Source organism: Gadus macrocephalus, chromosome 18 (genome assembly GCF_031168955.1).
Source record: "Gadus macrocephalus chromosome 18, ASM3116895v1".
Lineage (NCBI taxonomy): Eukaryota > Metazoa > Chordata > Actinopteri > Gadiformes > Gadidae > Gadus > Gadus macrocephalus.
Window position 1 is genome coordinate 6,713,968 of NC_082399.1, and position 22,288 is coordinate 6,736,255.

The window sequence follows — 22,288 nt, forward strand, 5'->3', positions numbered from 1 at the left end:
CACTCCGGGAGGGCAGAAATGGCGGCCAACATGTACCGGGTCGGAGGTATGTCAATGTGGATTATTTTTTTATGAAGTGAAAACACGTCAACTCTTTGGTTCTGGTGGGGGTGGGAAAAATCATCAGCGCTTCTTTTTTTATTCACGGTTGATTTCTGTCCGGGCTCATGTGTGTCCGGTGGTTTTATCTACCTGTGTGGAAAAGTGTGGCCAATGTCTAAATATTTGGGAAACAAAATGGGTCGGGCCTCACGTCGTCCGGGGCCGTGCGAGCTAGCTGCCAGCCTGCTAGCCCTGCCTGCTAGCCCAGGAGTAAACATGATCACATTGTGGGCTATTGTACCACCACTGTTCGCCGTGCTTACACGGGGAACACTAGGGACATCATATGCGATGGATATACATTTGGTTACAGATGTGGGGTCGTCTAAGGAGCCGTCCGACGTACTGTCTTTTGTATTTGTAGTCTCTATCTGGCATCCATCCATTTTTCTGGAGTCCCTGTTTAGCTGACGTTTTTAATCAACGTTTACCATCGTTATCATGACGACAGTCGGGATCATTCCTACAGTCGTTATCGTGACTACCGCCAGACTACGGAGATGATCGCTGCAGATGCAGCAATCATCTGCAGCGATCATTGTTTGCTAATGAAAGATGCCCTGCACTCCGATGGGCTACTAACTCCATTATTAAGCTATATGGTTAGCAGTCGGGTTGATTTGACGTTTAATTGTCTTCCTTCAATCCCGCTGGATACATTTAACTTATCCTTGCAGTTCTGTGATGCTTAAAGTCGACAACGAAGCTAATGTAAACAAGCCGCCTTTGAGTGTATAAATGCATTCGAGGAGAGGCGCCCATTGACTTCTTCGATATTGTGTCTATCGGAATGCACCTCACGTGATGCTGCTACTGTTCACAATGGAGGTGTGTTCTTCATCTCATCACACCGCCGTGCTTAGGTGGAGTTGGACTGGTCTTACTAACTTTGGCCGATTAGAGACATTTAGACAGCGCCTGGAGTGCTGGGAATGGGCTCTCCTCTTCTTTTATGTATCATCAGATGCTGTATCGTTATCTGCAGTGAACTATCCCAGCTAAACCGACTAATATCAATAAAGGAGGTTAGGTCCCAGGTTCAGGTTAGGTCCCATAAGGTCAGAAACTAAGAAAATTATGCCTGCTTGCTTATCAAAGTCACAGCATGTTGGGTCTGGGTCCTTGCAGCCTTGCAAGCTCAAGGACTTTACCAAAATAGTTTTTGAAGCCAGATGTGAAACTGGGATCAAAACTGGATCTTTCAACACGTTCTGCAGAAAATTCTCAGACAGAAAGCTGTTGAAGTTTGGAAACTGGGTGAATGGCTTCAGGGTGTTAAGAAGTCCTATAGAAGTTCTCTGTTGTGTTTGCCCCCCCCCCCTCCCCCCTTATGTCAATACTTTCTAACAGTGAACAACATTTATTTTTCATGATTGGTTGTCCTTCCTTCTGGTAGGGAGCCTGCTTTGTCAAAAACTGTGAACAACTATTGATGTTTTGTTGTTGTGTCTGTTGCAGATTACGTGTTCTTTGAGAACTCGTCCAGTAACCCTTACCTGATCCGTCGGATAGAGGAACTCAACAAGGTACTGAGGGGGGGAGAGAGAGAGAGAGATTATGGGTTTTGCGTCTTTTGCCTGAGGGACAAATATCTTGCCTGATTTACTGGTGGTAGACTGTGTGTGTGTGTGTGTGTGTGTGTGTGTGTGTGTGTGTGTGTGTGTGTGTGTGTGTGTGTGTGTGTGTGTGTGTGTGTGTGTGTGTGTGTGTGTGACATAATGCATATCTGGCTCTTCCCTCAACTGTCTTTGACATGGCCATCGGCTGGCAGGCAGAGGTGCGCCTACTGGGTGTGGTGGGAGGAACACCTTCTCCTTATGCCTACACATGCTAGTGTTACCGCGGTTACCAGTATAAAATGTCGATGGCTTTGCCATCAGTGAGACTTTATTCACGCCGTCGTCTCCACTTTTCTATTAAGTGAACCCTTATGCTACTGATGGTCAATGTGACCATTCAATAATAAAAGTGTAGGCCACAACATCCACAAAATGTGCCATAGTCCTTGAATTATCATTTAATAAAGTGCCCAGTTGTCGTGGAGGTCGAAGAGGCGAAGGAGACGTTCTTGATACTTTTTATTGGCGCTGATCAGCACCCCAAATCCAACCCTGTCCCCCACATAAGTTTAAAGGGAGTTAGACGTGCAGAGGTGTGCGTGAATGGTATAGTCTGTGGTTATAGCCATTAACTGTATCGGGTCTGTGTCTTATTCCAGTTGCACAATTGCATGGATGTGTGTGATGCATTGAAGGGTGATTAATATATACATTTTATTTTAACATTTGATCCAAATATTTACCGTTATATGAATGAGTTTAAACAAATGCCTGACATTTTTCTCAATTTGAGGGACAGAGGGTTTAATATCTGTCCTCCACAAATCAGGGCGCTTGGCCACCCTGAAAAGGCAGAGAAATCAAATCAACAGCTTAACACAGGCTTCTTCCAATCAATAAATAGGCCAGATTACAGTTAATCAGCTTTATCACAAAGGCCAAATAGTGCACAAACCTGCATAGCCTCTGAAACCTGAATTCTCTGTGAATGCCCATCTAGGTTAAACAGGGAAGGGCGCAAGCTCATGTCAACTACGGTGTAACCTGTAACCACAGAGTTCTCAGAAGAACACCCACCTGTGTGAACTACAACACAACATACAGCACATAGTCATTTATGAGATGCATTATCCAAACAATATCTGACCAGATTTAGCGTCTATTAAAGACATATTTCCAGCTCCCTTTTGAATATGCAAGCAAAAATAACATGTTTTTAAGTGGTTTTATTTTAATGAACAGCAATATTCACACAACTCAACCATGGTAGATTACATACATACACACCACAACAAGTAATAGTTTGGGGAAGAAGAACCCCCCCCCCCCACCCTAAATGTCTTCTCCCAAACCCTGCGTCACTCGTCCGCGTATTTTAATCTCAGACCAGTCGATAAGCCCGTCGACTTCGTTATGCAGACCATCAATCAATCAATCTTGGGATGTTTGGCCTGTCGTCGCCGCACAGCTTGACAGGCTCATCGGAAATTAGCACTATTTGGCTCGCCTTGGTGTCCCCATCCCATTGCCAGTGTGTGTGTGTGTGTGTGTTTGCGTGTAACTTTTTGTGTGCTTGTCGTTGGGTTAACAGACGGCCAGCGGGAACGTGGAGGCCAAGGTGGTGTGCTTCTACCGGAGGAGAGACATCTCACACAGCCTCATCCAGCTGGCAGACAAACATGCAAGTCAGTCCCGCTCCCTTCCTCTGTATGATCCCAGGGCTTGTCAGTCCGGTCGTCTGGGTAAACCGTCTGCTCAGCCTCTTGTGTATTTATAAAGGGATTCGCTCATGCATAGGACAAAGATGGTGTCAACTGCCCATGTATTCATGAAACACCACTCCAGATACTAATTACACAAACAGGATTGTCCGGCTGCCCTTCCCCAGCGAGGCTGAATGTCGTCTTTCTGCAGAGTCGTCCCTTTCGGGCGGGGGAGTGAAGTTGTCAGATAGTCCTGAGGCCATGGCAAGTGCTGCCTCTCGACGGAACAGTTGGACCATAGGAAAAGGAGAGCAGGGGTGTGGGCTTAAAGCGAGCACTGAAGGCATCGATGTGCGACAGTGTTTTAAAAAATACAAAGCATCAGCGTATTGGATCGGAAAGTGTCTGCTGACTCCGCCGCATTTCCATGTCCCTTTCATTTTGTATTAAGACTTCCACTTCCTGCTTGATAATTAAATCGTCAGCCCAGGGCGTATTGGTTTACTGTGGCATCAGACGAAGGGGCTTGCTGCTTCACTGAAGTAATTGCTAGAAGTAAGCTCTGAGGTTTAGGGTGGAAAAGGAGTTAAAAAAAAGTCCCCAAATTGCGAAGCAAATTGCAAATAAAAGCACATGCTGATGAGTGTTGTAAGATGACTTCATGGGGTATATAGAGATTTCAAAAGCAATGAACAGCTGTCGCCAGCAATCAATTCAGCATATTAAAATTAATCAAATTCCCATAAGTGTTTAGGTGTTAAAAGTGTTTTAAAGTCGACATATACCACCAGGTGTGAGTGTGATTAGCCGTTACAAGCCGTTTTGAATATCGGCCTCTTCTGACTTCACAACTTGTAACGGCTAATCGCACTCACACCTGGTGGCATAATATGGCACCTTTTAAACGTTGGAATGTTGCTGACAAGGGCAATGCTTACCCCTTCCACTACTACGACATCTCTATCCACTAGTAAGCTGGAATACAATAACCTTTGCAGGAACACTCAGACTCGAGGGGAAGGGTTGAGCAGTGTTGCTAAGGAAAGGTATTGGGACAGGGCTTCACGGCTCGTCAGGTCTTTAATATTGGAAGAATTGGTATACAGGCGATCCAATCTTGATATATATGCGATTGGATTCAGAGACAAATATAGCCGCAAATAATGAAGCTCTCCTGAGATATTGCTTTTGAAAAGCTCTGATTATGAGAGGCTTGTGGGTCCTGTAAGTCTTGTATTTTCAAATTCCCAAGAACACGCAAGCAGACTCTGCAGCTCATTGATATGCATGCTTAGTAATAAGCTCAATATTTGAACACAAGATTTTACCAGTCTAAGACAATACATATTGTTGACCTATGAAGAAAAATATGAACACATATAATTCAATATATACATTCACGATTCTTCCATAGTTAACTCGGCCACACATGATGGAATAACTCTGATGATGGAAGCTACTTTGTTTAGTCAGTGGGGAAAAAGTTGTCTTCCTCTGCGTGGTGGTTGCTGCTCTCGCTCTATCGTGTTGATCCTGTGTTCCCCCCCGGGCAGAGGACCTGGAGGAAGAGAAGGAGACCCCCATAGAGACGGATCTATCGGAGAAGCAGAAGCACCAGCTCCGACACAGAGAGCTCTTCCTCTCCCGGCAGTACGAGAGCCTACCCGCCACGCACATCAGGTACACGCACACACACACAGTTCTGTCAGCCCTGGTAGGCAGTGCACATGACTGGTCACCCCTCCAGCCGTGTCCATGGATAACCCTGTTTTTTTTTTTCTCTCTCTCCCCACACTTAGGGGTAAGTGCAGTGTTGCACTATTGAACGAGACGGAAGCCGTTCTCTCTTACTTAGACAAAGAGGTAAGTTGGAACAGAGAAAAATCTAAAAAAGAAATACAATTATTATCAATATTCTTTACAAATGCTCTTAGCTCAGTTTCTACTCTGCTCATTGCCTGCAGCTCTCAGCCTTTAAGATCGATATGCAGTCGAGTTTTGGAGCCGGCCCAGAAGCCTACTCGCTTTTCATAATTAAAAGTAATCTGGGCTTCTATTTAATACTGACAGAATCCTCATAGCAGCGAGCCGTTAACTCATCCCTGGCCGTGGGGATGCTCCTGTGCTTGGGGTCTTCAAACGTTGAGTGGATGACCAGTTTGTGTTTTTTTAAAATGGTGTTTCTTCTCCAGGACACGTTCTTCTACTCGCTGGTGTACGACCCCACACAGAAAACCCTCCTGGCCGACAAGGGGGAGATCAGAGTAGGCCCACGGTTTCAGGCAGACGTGCCTGACATGTTACCAGAGGGTAAGGGCTAGAGGCGCGCACACACACTTTTAGTCCATTATTTTATTATTTTTGTACTGATGTCATTTATTCATTGGTTACTCACAGTTGGGTCTAATAGCAGAATTGATTTACATTTTCGAACCAAATATAGTTTAAGTCAAAGCAGGTCCAAATGCATGACAAAACACTGGTATGACTTCCTACACACACACACACACACACACACACACACACACACACACACACACACACACACACACACACACACACACACACACACACACACACACACACACACACACACACACACACACACACACACACACACACACACACACACACACACACACACACACATCATACATTCAATTCACTATGTATGTGGTGTGTGTTGGGCAGGCGAGGCAGACGACAGAGAGCAGTCAAAGCTGGAGGAGAAGCTGTGGGATCCAGAATGTCCGCTCTCCAGCAAACAAATCGACCAGTTCCTGGTCGTGGCACGGTACAACCTTTAACCCCCAACCCCTACACCCCCCACAACATGAACGGTTTGCTTCTTAGGTCGCGCCTTTTCTGTTTGGAATTTGTACGTTAACCCCGTCTTTAGTTTTGTTTTCACGTTGGGTGCAACGGTTTCCTCCCTCAGCACAAAATCATGAACGTTAACACATTCCCGCCCGGCCCATAGCCGAGGAAAGGGCCCTACACCTGGAGGTGGTTCCCGGGCCCCGCCCTGTGAGGCAGGCAGCCCACTGCCGCTAGCTCCTAGCATAGGACGGGTCAAATCCCGAGAATGAATTTCACCATGAGGATTAATACGATTAATGTAAAATAAACACACACCCACACATACACACACCTGCAAACTTGTCGCTTTTCGGCGACAATCGCCGTTTTCTTGGTCAATTGGGTCATTCACGTGAATCGAGTAGAACCGGAGAGTTTCCTTTTAAGATTATTATTATGCAGTTTTGCTGCCTTTCCATTATTCTACCGATGATTCCCCTCCCCCTCTGACACGTCACCTTTTTTCCTCTGAGGTGTTTGCGGGTCTGCATACACACAGACGCACTGATTGAGCGAGATGCTAAGCCGCAAATCAAAACATGACCATCCTGTCGTAGTAATGTGAAGATTAGTCACGATTTCATTTGTAGTAGGGGCGACAAGTCATCGGCATTCCGAACTCAATTGCGGCAGGTTTCATCCGTACGGCCAATTTCCGAAGCTGCGGCGACCCACTCAGTCAAAGTCGCTGGCGGATAGCGCGGTTAAGTGCCTTGTCAAGTTGCTAGCGTAGGAGCTGTCTTATACTAAGGCTAATGCACTAATGTTAAAGGTGACGTATTATACCTCCAGTTGTGAGGGTGATTAGCCGTGACAAGCCGTTTTGAAAATCGGTCTCTTCTGAAATCACAAGTGGGCGTGTCTTCGTAGATGTGTGCTGGAAAGATCAATCTTCCAGCCTACCCAGTGGACTGTAGCAAACGTAGCTCATTTATTTTATTATTCTGTGACCCATCCCGTACCCGTTTTATTTATTTAACACGTACAATCTTTTGAGTAATATAAACACACTATAGCAGTATATTTTATGTGTCTCGCTGGCTGAACATGTTTTATTTTACTATCCAACAGGGATTGAGTACACTCAGCAATCAGTTTCATGTCGATACACTATACATGTCGTCGCATTGACACAACCGGTACAATTGTGAAACGTAAAATCAATAGACTCTTTTCCCAAAGGCGTCCTCGTAGGTGAAACACGCAACGCTTTCTACGGATCTGCTACTCTTATTTACCAGGGCACAGATTGTTGGCTAAACTAGTGGAGACTAGCCTAGATGGAATCCCTGCCCTCTTTCATAAAACAAGCATAACCATAAGGACTATAATGAGCCACCCCTGTGTATATCCCACGAGGGCGCCCCTCTAAGAACTGGCACCCTCCTTGACTTATTGAGCCTTAATGCCGCTAGAAGGCTCGACCCAAAACATCAGGTGCCTACTTGGATATTGGCTGTTTCCTGTGCCGTGTTGCCATCGAGGGCAATGAATCATATGGATGTTTGTGGGCACGTATCCGCACGTAATAAAACGTGTGTCCGTGTCCGTGTGTCCGTGTGTGTGTGTGTGTCCACTTGCAGGGCAGTCGGGACCTTCGCACGAGCGCTGGACTGCAGCAGTTCGGTCCGACAGCCCAGCTTACACATGAGTGCCGCCGCAGCCTCCAGGGATATCACACTGGTAAGAGAGAGACACACACACACACGAGACAATTAACACCACAATTAACCACCAGGCAATGGCAGCAAGATTGGACTATCGAGCAGTTTAAAAGACAGTATCATAACAGTTAGGATTCGGACACTAAATTCCTCACCCTAAAGCCCACGCGATCCTTCACACCTCTCCCTCCATCACAGTTCCATGCGATGGACACGCTCCATCGCCACGGCTACGACCTGTCCAGCGCCCTGAGCGTGCTGGTGCCAGCCGGCGGGCCCGTGCTCTGTCGGGACGAGATGGAGGAGTGGAGTGCCTCGGAGGCCAGCATGTTCGAGGAGGCGCTGGAGAAATACGGCAAAGACTTCAACGACATCCGACAAGACTTTGTACGTGCGTGTGTGTGTGCGTGTGTGTGTGTGTGTGTGTGTGTGTGTGTGTGTGTGTGTGTGTGTGTGTGTGTGTGTGTGTGTGTGTGTGTGTGTGTGTGTGTGTGTGTGTGTGTGTGTGTGTGTGTGTGTGTGTGTGTGTGTGCGCGCGCGCCATGCTTGTTTTATGGCAGGTGGTCATGAATACTTGAAATTTTATGATGAAATGTGACTCAGTGTGCTCGCAGGCCCGTGTGTGTGTGTGTGTGTGTGCGCGTGTACGACCTGTGTTGGGTTGGCAGGGCTGTGTTTCCATTAAAGCGGGGGGGACTGTTAGCTCTCTTCCTGCAGCCATGTCTCATGAATAATCATGAGCGCCCACACGGCAAAGAAGAACACGAGTTATTAATACCGTTCATTTGCTCCCTGTCTTATCCCAACACCCCCCCCCTCATCGCCACCTCTTATACCTCTTTATCCTCCTCCTCCTCTTGCCTGTTCCTCCTTCGTCCTGCCCCCCTCCGTGACTGACCCGCCTGTAGCTGCCATGGAAGTCCCTGACCAGCATTATAGAGTACTACTACATGTGGAAGACCACAGACAGATACGTTCAACAGGTAAGACCCCCCCCCCCCCCCCCCCCCCCCCCCCCCCCGATCCCGAAGGGAAATCTGGTTCTTGAGCGGCAGGCCGAGTTTATAATGGAGTGAACCAGATGTGTTAAGAATAACACGCTGTAGGACTCTGCACGCTGGTTTTTCTACACTGGTTTCTGATGAGCGGCTCGAGTAGGGACGTATTGACTGGTGGTCACTGGACGTGACGTGAGACAAAGGGTTGCTTTAAATCCATGTTTGTGTTAGATTTATGTACTCGCCAGTCAAATCTAACTATTGATTAATATCTAGAGTGACTGTGAAAAGAAAAACGTCTGCAAAGGTTTCAAATCAGTCCTCTAGACTGGCCAGTGTAGAAATACACACATTAAGATCACCTTCTGAAAGCCTCATCCAGTCGTGTGAGTTGGTTTTCTTTGGTAGATATCTTGGTTACAAAACATGAACAAGGCCTACCCCTGCCTCTTGCAGTTTTTGGGTTTATAGCCCGGAGTGTGGGCCATCTCTCTCCAGAACGTCCGCTATAACAGAGTAGGACTGCCGGATCCAAGCTTACATTTATACCTATTGGTCGTTTGCCAGTCCAGTCTGCGTGAGCCGAAATGGAATCTAAAGTGTTATGTTGGTCCACAGGGATCTGTGTGCTGTTGGTTCAGTTACCTTGTTCAAGCTGCTGTTGCCATGGTATTAATAGACTTGAGTTCTCTCTCAGTATGGCGTATTCATTCAAATGAAAGGCTTCATTAAATTCATGTTTAATTGTTTAAAAAACAGATTCTTTGTCGTACTATTATGGGATGTTTTTCCCTCTCCTTTCAACCTACTCTTTCTCTGCCTCCCTCAACAGAAAAGACTCAAGGCAGCGGAAGCCGAGAGCAAACTAAAGCAGGTTTATATTCCTACGTAGTAAGTAAACCCTTTTTCTTTTACATGTCATACATTATAAATGGTATATTTCTTCCCTTCAGTGTCGATTATTTTCCTCTGTGGCAATCACACTTGTGGCAGCGGGGCTAAAATTATTTCTGCATATTTAATGTGTCTCCGGTGCTGTTGAAGGCTGCCGGGTCATTAGTCTGTTGATTAAATCTCTCTCTCTCTCGCTCGCTCGCTCTCTCACTCTTCCTCCTGGAACAGTAACAAGCCCAACCCCAACCAGATCTCAATGACCAATGGGAAGATGGCTACAGTCAACGGGGCGGGGCCAGTGGCCTATCACACAGCAGGAGGGGGCCGGGCCTGCGAGAGTTGCTACAGTAAGTGCGCTTGTGTGTGTGTCTGCGTGTGTGTGTGTGCGTGTGCGGCGGCAGCAGCAGCATAAAGTGCATTCTTTGAATTAACTCTCAATTGAAAAGCGTTCCTGGGATCATCAACCGCTGGGAGAACAGAGCTGAGTTCATGACTGTTCTGGGTCTCGGATCAGAGAGGAAGTTCACTCGTTTCTCATTCAACCAACCGGCAATCAGTCAATATGCAATTTCCCCCGTGTCGTCCCTCTGCAATCAACTTATCTGCTTCTACACCTAACGCATACACAAATAAACACACACAAATGTGTGTCAATCTGACACAGGCGCACATGCACACACAAATGTGTGTGTGTGTGTGTGTCTATCTGACACACACACTTCGACACATTTCCAATTGACAAGTTATTGATCCCCGAGCGTGTGAGCCGCTCACATCGACTCCAAACACGCCGGCCGAACCAAAGACTCTTTGATCATTGGGTTGCGAGACTTCTACACTACTGAATCAGCGGGGGGGTTTTCCTCCATCAATCAATTGCCCTCCCGTTGCGTGGAGAGACGATTGAGCTCAGCCGGATGTGCTCTCTCACTCCCCCCTCTCTCTCACTCCCCCCTCTCTCCCCCCCTCGTCAGGTATGCAGTCGGCCCAGTGGTACTCGTGGGGCCCCCCCAACATGCAGTGCCGCCTCTGCGTGTCGTGCTGGCTGTACTGGAAGCGGTACGGCGGCCTGAAGATGCCCAGCAGAGCGGAGGCACCGGAGGAGCGCACCTCGCCGGCCCCGGTGAGCAACGTCAGCGCCCACCATGTGAGTCCCGCGCCCGGGCGCCCCCAGGCCGGCGAGGCCATGCCGCGGTGGTTCGAGGAGGCTCGCGCACTCAAGCTGAACCGCGCCAGGGCCACGAGCTTGTGGCAGAAATTATCATGGAAATGATTTGCGGCCCATATTTGCGATTGTGATTATTCATTGTGAATAGCAGTTTATGAATTCGCCAACCTGGCTGCAATGTGACGACTCTCTTCGTGCCATGTATTCAGCGGCAGGGGATGCCTCGGACCCAAACGATTGTGGCACCGTAAACGGCAATGGCTGTGATTCGTTAAAGTGCTTGTTACCGTGGTGGTTGAGGTGGCTGATTTGATTTGAATTGCATCAAGCGAACAAAATCAAATGCGTTCTGTCGTTTCTTTTTTCAACCTTTTTTGTTGCAACATTTCTCGCATTTCTTGAATCAATTGCTTTCACAATAAGCAAATTGCGGAGGCCAAAACACAGTTTTGTTGATTATGCAGTCAATTGTGCAGACCACTGCAGTTGCTGTTAGGCATTGATTAGTTGAATTGGTGTCAGGTGTGGAGGACCACCTGACACTGTATGACCCTGGTTCGGTGCTCGCCTTGTGGTTCCAATAGGGGTGTCCGATTACTCTTAAAAGACCAACTGCCTTTTTCTTGGCATTTCACTCGATAACTGCACCAGATTATTTTAATTTTTTAATTTTTTGGTCTTTCCAAATGTAATCTTGTTTTTTGTCGTTTCCCCCCCCCCTCCCAAACTACCCGTCCCCTTGTTCTTGTGGACGCCACCCCCTTCCCCCACCCCCATCCCAGGAGCCTCGTTCGCGGGGCCATGCCCCCCGCCAGTCGAGCCACATGGTACCGGTGCGCAATAGCGGCAGCCCCAAGTCCAACATGAAGACCAAGCAGGCCTTTCTCCTCCAGGCCACTCGCCTCACCAAGCTGGCCCGGCACATGTGCCGTGATGTCATCAGGCTGCGCCGGGCGGCGCGGCGGCCCTTTGTGCCCATTAACTGTGGGGCCGTAAAGGCAGAGTGTAAGAGCTCTTTAAATTTCTCCTAACTTCTGCCGCATGGACACGCGCACCCGCAGACACACACACACACACACACATACACAAATACACACACAGTGCCCCTGCAGACTCACACATGCACACGTACACGGACACTTACACACTGTCCCACATGGATGTGTACACAAACACACACGGGACACACAAGAATACACACACACACACACACACACACACACACACACACACACACACACACACACACACACACACACACAGGACACACACACACGGATACACACACACACACAGGACACACACACACGGATACACACACACACACGCCCCCATGTGACATCACTGACATCACCCATGTCCCCCATCTTCTACACCCCATCAGCTCCAACCTGTGCCCCCTCCCCCCACTGCTCACGCCCCCCTCCCCCTCCCCTTTCCGATTCCATCCCAGTGCGTCTTTCTGTTTTTATTATTATTGTTATATTATTTCTTTTTTTTTTTTGTATTCTCCCGCCACCCTGTTTCTAATAAAGACTGCCTGTCCTTATAACTATGAGTTCTGATCATCCTTTCATTGTTTTTTTTACTTTCTGTTATAATTTTGATTAAGTGAACCCCCACCCCCCCCCACCCAAAAAACTGGTGATGGAACTTAACACATTTGAACAGTTTCAGGGTTAAAAGTCTTTTCGGCATGCCCGGACACGCATAAACACACCTGCAAACTCTCAGTCCTGCTGTCAATCGCTCTTCCTGCTATCAGAATAGGTCAAGGTAAAAATCAGAGATGCTATTATATTCCATGGGCATGTATTTGCTCCACTAAGTTCGCTGTAGAAGAAATGTATTTTAATAACAGAAGCTCTATTTTGCATCCCCACCCCTCCAGAGTCTGTCTGTGTCGACTTGCGCTTCAAAGCTATAAAGTCTGAGCCCAATTCTTCTCTCGGTAAAATGTATGCCTACCAGGCTCACCAAGAAATGACTGCTCAACCACGAGGTCCGAATGCTTGGCTAGTTTGTAGTGGGAACTCGTTTGTGCTTACTTAAGTTAGTTCCGATGTCAGAAATGATCCCTGTGGTGAAATTGTTGCTTGGGATGAATTAAGACGTGGCAAAAATACGTGTACGTTTCTTTTGATAAAACCAAAATCAGCCTCATAAAGGATTGAAAGCCAAACCACCCTGAGCAGATAACATTGTAATTGCTTAGAGTAAAACTAGCGTCTAGCTTCTTAGGCACCTTATGTCAGCCACCGGCTGCTATGTCCACTGTAGGTGGGGTGGAATGCAGACACGGCAAACCAAAGAGAACTGCTTCCCTTCGCCACCTGCCCTCATTGAACACAGTGGTGGTTACCACCCTCCGTCCTAGTTGTTTTCAGTCCTGACCTGATCTCCGGCTGCATCCACGCCAGCACACACCCCTCCACCATCCCACCCTATCCGTCCCATTTAGGATACACCTGAGGATAGTCTTGCCGTGAGGGCGTATGGAGATGCTCTACTCCAGGGTTTCCCCATTTTCTAAGTCTTCCTTCTTTTTTTTGCTTTTGATCCTTCTCCTTTGCCAAACGGATGATGCAATAGTTCCATCTCATCTTCTACCTCTTTTGCAATCCTCCTTTCATTACTGTGCGTGGATGTGAGAGTTAGTCCTCCAATAAAATCACTCCTGAAACCATCTTCTCTGAGTCCTTGTGCTTCATGTGTCTGTGTATCTGTCCATCAAATCCGACGCACTCGCCGATTGGTCGTTTTTTGCCTCCACGGACCCGCCCAAGGCACGTGCCCCTCTCCTTCCCTCCCTTCCGAGCATGGATCTGTACTGTCAACGCCTTCTGTCATCCAGCCCTGACATTGTGTTGTGAGAATGTGTTCATGGTGTCATTTTTCTCAGGATTTGCATGTAAGCACGTAATGTCATTCCTGTGTGTGTGGAAGAAAATTATTCTGGTCATGCCATCTCCAGGAGTGAGTTATAGTAACAACTAGCCAGGGTACATTATACAGAGGATATCTTGTGTTACCTGAGGACATAACATTTAAAATAGATACTTTTTTTATAAATATTTCTTTGTGACGTGTTGTCTATGCTTTTACCTTGTGGCACCATTGCTAAGATCACAGTTGTATGCAGAACAGAACAAAAGATTACATGTTAATGTGGGAGCGCTATTACGACTGCCATTTCCTGTCAAGAGCACAAGTAATGCAGATGGAAGGGTTGAACGATATGGCCTGTGTGACCAAAAAGGTGTGATGACGTGCACACCGGTTAGTTACAAGTGTGTATGTGTGTGCGTGTTTGATTCAGATTTGCTCAGGGCGTCGGAGGGCCAGGGAACACGGCTGCCCAAACACCGAGCGTCGCCCAGGAGCACGCTTACCAGCGTGGTGCAGTTCCTAGGTAACACACAACACACCGAAAAGACACAACCTCCCCTCCCCCTTCATTCTGCAGCAAAACATTCTTCAAATGGTTGCCTTGTTGTTGCCTGTGTTTTCTTTTGGGGTTGTAATGAGTTTGCCGTCGCCCATTTAGAGGACTGTTTACTATAATGGATTATGAAGCCCCAACCCCATTTTGTTTTTGTTTTCCAAGCCCTATCATTATGGCCTAAAAGTGTATTCATTTAGGTTTGGTTTGTTGTTTGGTTGTCGGTGAAGAGATTGAACGAAAGAGTTTGTCTCTTGATGAAGTTTATAGTAACTGATTGGCCGCAACTGATTTGTGTTGTGCCACCTCCAGAATTGAGTTATCATAGTAACACCTAGCCATAAATAATATGTGGTTGTTTATGCAGTGAATTTTGTAATATTGATGTTATCCATCACGTATTCAATGGTCTCTCTCTCACGTCTGAAGTGAGGTCTCTCACAGGCGCTGTCTCCTGTCTCCTGTCTCCTGTCTCCTGTCTCCTGTCTCCTGTCTCCTGTCTCCTGTCTGGCCTTCCTCTCTTATAGAATCCCGTCCCGTTGCCATCCACGCCCCTCGCTCTCACCGCACCCCCGGCCTCCAGACGCCTCCGCCCCGCCGCCTCCTTTCCTCCCTCCACCACGGGCCCCACGGCATGCTGGGAAAACGCAGCTACCACCACCACACTAGGGCGGAGCCAGAGAGACACTCGGGTATCGTACACAAGAGCACACGCAAGAACGCACGCACGCAAACATAAATACGCACACACACACACAGCCCAAACAAACATGCATGACAAGCAGACATATGTACACACAGACACACACACACACACACACAAACACACGCCAACACACTTACAAAATCATCAATATTTGAGTGTTACCTATAACTGTGACCTTTCCCTTCACTGTTCTTACAGAGAATCCAGGTTCCACGAGTGCACCTGTGCTGGTACGTACTGCTGACATTGTGTCACATCCTCTCCTCTACGCCATCAGCTGTTTTGAACGGCGAGTGATGTACACCGTGTGACTCCTCATCCCACAGCAACACAACGGCCGCAGTGGCGGCGGCGGCGGCGGCGGCGGCAACAGCAGAGGCGGGGTCACCGTGCGCAAGAGACGCCCCAACTGGATCGACGCCCCCGACGACAGCTTCTTCCTCGTCACCCGGGAGACCAGGTGAGTGCGGTTTGGTAGACTGCCGGCCACAACCTACACCTCTGACCCAACCCCCCCCCCCCCCCCCCCACCCATCTCCTGGTCTATCCAGGCCACCACCCCACGCCCTCTAGACTGGCTGGCTGTTTAAAGTGCGTGTAGCAAATGATTGTGGCTGTCCCGCCTGACGCATCGACTGGCGGAAGAGCGGAACTGGAAGAGGCCGAGGATGAGGCAGTGGAGCGTGCAGGAGATCTCTATTGTTAGGCCCGAGAGCCGTGCCAAAGTGGAGGTGTTCACAGGGCTTCCCGTGCTTCACACACCTGCCAGTCTAGGACGACAAGGTTAGCGCCCGCAGTCGTAGTGCAAAGGTAGAGAATGAGACTCCACAGATAACGTAGGTGTTAAAAAACGTAGCGACCACGCACACAACCCCCGTCACGTGAACCCGCACACGCACACAGCGAAGCAACCTCATTCTAAAATAATAACCATTTAAATTACCATGCACACAAATAAACCGACGCACGCAGAGAATGAACAGATGCATGATGGGACTGAGCCGGCCCACCCGCCTACCCGCCCCGTTTGACTTGGGGGTGGGGGGTGGGGGGGGGTGGTGGGGGTCTGAGGAATGTGTTGTGCACCCTGCTGTGAGTGACTGGCTGCTTGTCTCATTTCAGAAACGCAGCCCTTAGGCATCTCCTGACGGTAAGCCCCCCCATACCCCGAACACACCACACCCACACTCATCCACACACAAACACAGGCCACTCGCCACACACACGCGCACGTACGGAAGCACGCAAATAGCACACAAACACACGAAGGACAAGGACGCAGTAGGACAGAGATGACTAGTATTCAAATAGTGACACACGCCCGTAGATCAAAACCTGTGGAGTCTCATTCTCTTTGCGCAGGCTGATTGCGCTCGGCTTTGGCCCGCCTGTCTGTAGGACGGCAAAGACCCCTAGGAGCCGTCCTCCACACACAGGAGAGAAGAGGTTCAGAGCAGAAACAGATGAATCATCAGAGGAAAACATCAAGGATTGATACAATTTATGCAGTGTGGAAGGATATGGGCAACAGGCAGGGTGGCTTCTGGCTATAATGTAATTGATTAAAATAGGATCGGATTGGATTAAGAAAATATTTTCGACATCCTTGGTTCTGACGAAGGTGCCCATTGCTCGCTAGGTCATGAGGGGACAATTCTGCTAAATGTGTGTGTGTGCAACACACACATACACACACACACACACACACACACAAGCACAGCCACACACAAACACACACCCACACAAGCACAGACACACACGAACACACACACACAAGCACAAACACACACACACACACACACACACAAAGACACACACATACACACACACACACACACACACACACACACACACACACACACACACACACACACACACACACACACACACACACACACACAAATGAACGCATACTCACGCAAGCATAAATAAATGTTCTCCCCTTCAGACTCTTTGATTTTTTTTTATAATTTCTTTATAGAATAGAATGTGTCTTATGTGAGTGCTGAATGTGAGAAACTTCTCAACCACTCACACACACACACGCAAATGCACACACACACACACAGACACAAAGACACACACATACACACACACACACACACACACACACACACACACACACACACACACACACACACACACACACACACACACACACACACACACACACACACACAAATGAACGCATACTCACGCAAGCATAAATAAATGTTCTCCCCTTCAGACTCTTTGATTTTTTTTTATAATTTCTTTATAGAATAGAATGTGTCTTATGTGAGTGCTGAATGTGAGAAACTTCTCAACCACTCACACACACACGCAAATGCACACACACACACACAGACACAAACACTTAAGACTGGTACACGCACATGCACGGTAATTTACATACACACACACACACACACACACACACACACACACACGCGCGCACGAGCGTGCGTGTGTGCGCATTAGCCCTGACGAGCAGAGCTAATGTGCATGCGGCGACAGCGGCCATGTGCGTGGACGGCTGTGGGGGAGAAGGATGTTCTTCCATTAACGCTGTGTCTAAATGAACCATGGCGCCCTGCCCTCACAGCCACCCTCAGACTGGAGGAGCTAAAATTAGCGCCGCTAACTGCTTCAGATAGCGACGATAGGCTAGCGATGAGCCGGGGCCCCACGCCACGGCCCTCCGTGAAAATATTGTTAACACGTTAGCCGCCGCTGTCTTCGTATCTCTCACCCCACACAGCGTCCAAAGTGTGTGTGTGTGTGTGTGTGTGTGCGCGTGTATGCATGCATGTGTGTGAGCACGTCTGTGTGTGTGTGCGTGCATTGAATTGTGTGTGTGTGTGTGCATTGAATTTTTGTGCTTTTGTTTTTCTGTATGTGCGTGTGTATTGCTTTGTGATTGTGTGCATCGAATTTGTGTGTGTTTGTGACTGTGTGACAACCCTAAGAGGGGATAATTAAGTGATATTAGGAAGCATTTGTTGTTGTTAGTCACCCAATAACAGACTGGACCGGACTAACCGGTGGACTGATGATGAGATGGTTTCAGTGAAATCTGTGCTCTTCCATGGCTCTCCATCTCTCACTTATCAGTACACAACAGTGACAGAGAGACAAAGGGAGAGAGAGGCAGACAGAGAGCCTATAGAATGATTGAACGACATGGGCATGTAACTGATCCGTGTCCATTGTCTATTATGTGTCCAATGTAATTGGCACCCATTAACCTTCTCTCCATCCGTTGGAAATGAGGATCTGTCATTCTATATTCCGACATCCGCCATCACTGATATTTGGTCAGTAGTATGGGTCTTCCAGTCCCTCTGCTCCGCAGTGACCCGAAAGAAAACATTTCTGGTTTCCTGTTCCAACTTTGACCAGTCAGGAGTGAGAACTACACAAAGAGAAAGGTCCTCTCTGTGTGTTCACGATCCTACAGCAGGATTTCAATGTTGACTGACAATGGTGCAACAGGTGAGCTACAGATTCCAGCGCTCCCAGGAACGGCTTACACAATCAAACCCACCAAGAGGCCAAAAATAACCTGAAGGAAAGAGAAAATAAAGGAAAGCTGCCAGGAAAAAGAGGCAGGAGTCATGCTAACCCTTTTTTTAGATCGGTTTGGTGGGGACGTGCTAACTGCAAAGACGGACAGGAAGTTAGCCAAAATGATGACTTTGTTACAGCGCAATATTCCTTTTTTCTTGGCCTTTGGAGGGCTAGGTTTATGGGGTCACACATTATAATTTGAGCTGTGAAAACCTTTGAGACTGTAATTGTGACGAAGAGCTATACAAATTGTCTTAACTTGATTGGCTGGAGAGTTACCTTAAATATCTTCAGTAAAATGATGAAAACTGAACATCAACAACTCAGCCAATAGTAACACTAAAATCAAGTGTTTCATCACTATCTGTGATGAAACACATATCAAGGCAATGGGTATCTGCGATTGGCTCAAATTTTTGTCATGAGAGGCGAGCTCACATGATGTGATACAAGCCCGAGTTGAGTGGCAGCACCAATCATTGAGATGATTTGAAATGGTCCCAATTCCCATCCCAATTGCATTCAGGGTGGTCCCTGTGGCTCCACCATCGGCATCTTGGTTACTTTTCCATCTGGAGAAATGTGGTGATTCCCAATTTATGAGTAGTTGTCTTGGTTTGTAATGGCGTCCACGCACGCGTTTGGAATAATGAACTAGCTGGAAGTGATTGTTCTCGCATGTCATTAAGCGTTATTGATTGGTGGAAAGAACATTAGATGGCAATGTGTTTGTCTGTACGTGTGGGGGTTTTCTGTGCACAATGCCCCTTGCTGAAAAACAAAAAGGAGAGTTGAATAGGAAAAAATAAGAAAATAAATACATGCAATGGTGATACGCCCAGAGCCCCCTCCCCGCAAACACACATGTGCACACACCTTGGTCACGATGGCCTGGGGCCCGGCGTTCCACCTCTGCTCTCTCCTCCATCCCCAGCAGGGAGTCCGCGATAATGGATGTGTTTTTCTGCTCCGATCGAGAGGGAACACAACCCTGGAGGGAGGGAGGGAGGGAGAGGGGGGGAGAGGGAGAGAGAGAGAGAGAGAGAGAGAGAGAGAGAGAGAGATGTTACATTGTGGAAACATTGTGTACCTGCAGTGGGCTCCGACTGATGAGGTCACTAACCCCAATTGTATTCGATAGTCAGTAATTGGTGAAAAATAACTCTAGCCCAAATCATGGATCTGCCTGGGCTTCATCGATGTTTCTTTTTTTTTTTCCTTGTATTTGAAAAAACTGAAAAAAAAAAATGGATCAGTTAAAAATGGAGAATACATCTAGCCCCATCTTTTGTCTTTTTTCAAGTGAGCAGCAACAATTTTCAGTAAGCAGCCTTTCCTGTGAACTCAGACATAGTGGTCTCCTGCCTTATTCCAGCATCCACTCAAATCAAGACAAGGCGGTCGCAAAGCTTACAAAAAACCAGACCGCAACGCCGTCTCACCTGCAACCTTTTCTTCCACAGTTCCCAAGTCTTGCAATTTCGCCTCATACCCTCAAAAGAGCGTTCTCCAGAGACCCGTCGTCCACGTTGGGTCGGTACACCATCCATGCTAACGTCCTGTCTTCCCCCCCCCCCCCCCCCCCCCCCCCCAGGAGGGCCAGGCGAATGCTGTCCAGGTCCCAGCTGAGACGCGCATGCCGGCAGCCCTGTGAGCAGATCCACATGCGCAGGGTCTCCGAGGCGCCCCCGCAGGGACTGGTGCTCGCGTCCCAACAACACCCTCACCCCAGCCTGCGGATGCGAGGACCCATCGTCATCCATGACTGACGAGGCTATAGCGGAACGCGCCCTACTCCTGTACACGTGCCCTCAAACACACAGACACACAACACACACACACAAACACACACACACACAAACACACACACACATCAAACGACACACACACACACACACATCAAAAGACACACACAAACACGCACACAAACACACGTAAAATATACATATCTTTCAAAACATATGATTATCTTGCACCTGGTTCTGATAATTCAGTTCTGGTGAGGCATGAGGAGGATGAGGTTATCCAACTGCACTAGATGCACTAAAAGCTGACACCTGACTGCAAGCCGTGCCTGTCTGTATAGCACTTATTGTAATCCCTGGCAATTTTTTCAGACTGCGCGCATGGTGTGTGTGTGTGTGTGTGTGTGTGTGTGTGTGTGTGAGGTTGCGTACCCGAGAATGTACATAAACAAGTGTTGAAGCGGGAGGGATCAAGACAGTGATGGATGTATAGATGTGCAGGCCTGTGTGTGTGTGTGTGTGTGTGTGCGTGAGAAGGAGTGTGTGGATGTGACCGAGGAAGGGGAGATGTAAATGTGTGTGTCAGACTTTTTCACGACGGCCACCTTGTGTGAACTTTGTGTTGACGATACATTTTTGTGGAGTTTTCTTCTGTCTGTTAAAAAAAAGTGGGGGTATGGGGGAGGGGGGCAGTCGGGTTGGGGTATTTGGGTAAAGTTCTGGGTTATTCTGTTGATAATTGTTGGCTCCTGAGATTTCAAGGGGTAAGACAATGTAAAAGAGTGACCAGGCAAGTCTTTTCAGAAAAGCACCTGCCCCAACAAATCCATGAGATGGATGACATAATAAGCTTGAACGTGGCTTTGAACGCCTGAATATATATTCTAGTCCGGCAAGAGCTGTCATTAAGGTTGTGTCAGTATATTTGCCACTTTTTGTGAAATACTGCCCCTTATCGTCGGCTAAGAGGAACCACACGCATGTCTTTCGTCCCTAAACAATGGTTAAAACCATTTTAAAAGTCCAGATATCTCAGTAACTTACTCAAGCTATCATAGTGTCTTGTATCTTTTAACAGCTATCTAAGTCCCCATCGATTCATTAACATATATTTTGTAATGTGAATAATAGAAGATACTGACACAATCTTTAACGATCGATCGTATCGATATTGGAAAAGCTCTAAAATATCACCAAGGCACCCTCATACCCTCTGTCCGGCCAAATACACCAGTGTATAAAATCATGCAAATATTTCATTATACTGTACATTGACATAGGCCTTCTCAGTTCATTTGCATTAACCTACCTACCTAGCCGCTGACGCTATCGCGAGCTGCAAATGGCATGGAACCGTCAAATTAAAGACTGCGAAAAAAATAAGAAAAGCTAAAATAATAACGTGACCAATAGGCCTAACTCTTATTTTTCCATGTTTCATTGCACTTCTGTTCTTAAAAAAGGAAATCACCACAGCCATTTCGTCCGGCAAAAAAAAAAAAAAAAAGTTCAGCAAAAAACGACCCACAGTTGTTGTAAAAAGCGAGCCTTCTTTTCTTACGTGTTTTCAACTGCCGCAGACGTCGCGGCCGCATGTGTTCAGTTCGCGGTGTAGGACTGCGACCTCACGACGACAAATTTCTTCTATTTAATTCAAAATGTTTATGTTGGTGTATCATGTGTGTCCTGTGTTGAATTATGAAAATTCTGAACAATAAATACGACACGATGCCGGCTGATATTATTGCAGTTATTATCTTTTTCAACCGCCTCGCATAGGCCTACTTTAATGTCGTGTGCGCGAGATAACCTGGTTTAGGTTTAGGTAACACATCTGATGGCTTAAGTTTAGGCAACACAACTAGTGGCTTCGCTTCGGTTTAGGCAACACTATTACTG

The 22,288-nt window shown here is 47.5% G+C and overlaps 1 protein-coding gene across 2 annotated transcripts; it reads left to right on the top strand.

Annotated features, from left to right (window-relative positions):
• Positions 1–6: 6 nt before the first annotated feature.
• On the top strand, positions 7–21,949 carry mta3 (metastasis associated 1 family, member 3). Of its 2 annotated transcripts, XM_060036101.1 has the most exons (19): positions 7–46; positions 1,561–1,628; positions 3,253–3,346; positions 4,918–5,044; positions 5,164–5,227; positions 5,557–5,674; positions 6,056–6,158; positions 7,807–7,906; positions 8,086–8,274; positions 8,796–8,870; positions 9,718–9,776; positions 10,008–10,126; positions 10,754–10,926; positions 11,730–11,952; positions 14,267–14,359; positions 14,917–15,081; positions 15,294–15,325; positions 15,422–15,555; positions 20,239–21,949. In XM_060036101.1, the coding sequence occupies exons 1-19, from the start codon at positions 19–21 to the stop codon at positions 20,411–20,413; spliced, it is 2,139 nt and encodes a 712-aa protein (XP_059892084.1). In that variant the 5' UTR covers positions 7–18; the 3' UTR covers positions 20,414–21,949. The 2 variants fall into 2 exon arrangements, with proteins under 2 accessions (XP_059892084.1, XP_059892083.1); XM_060036100.1 differs by lacking the exons at positions 14,267–14,359; positions 14,917–15,081; positions 15,294–15,325; positions 15,422–15,555; positions 20,239–21,949 and having other exon boundaries at positions 10,754–10,902; positions 11,730–13,635.
• Positions 21,950–22,288: the final 339 nt, after the last annotated feature.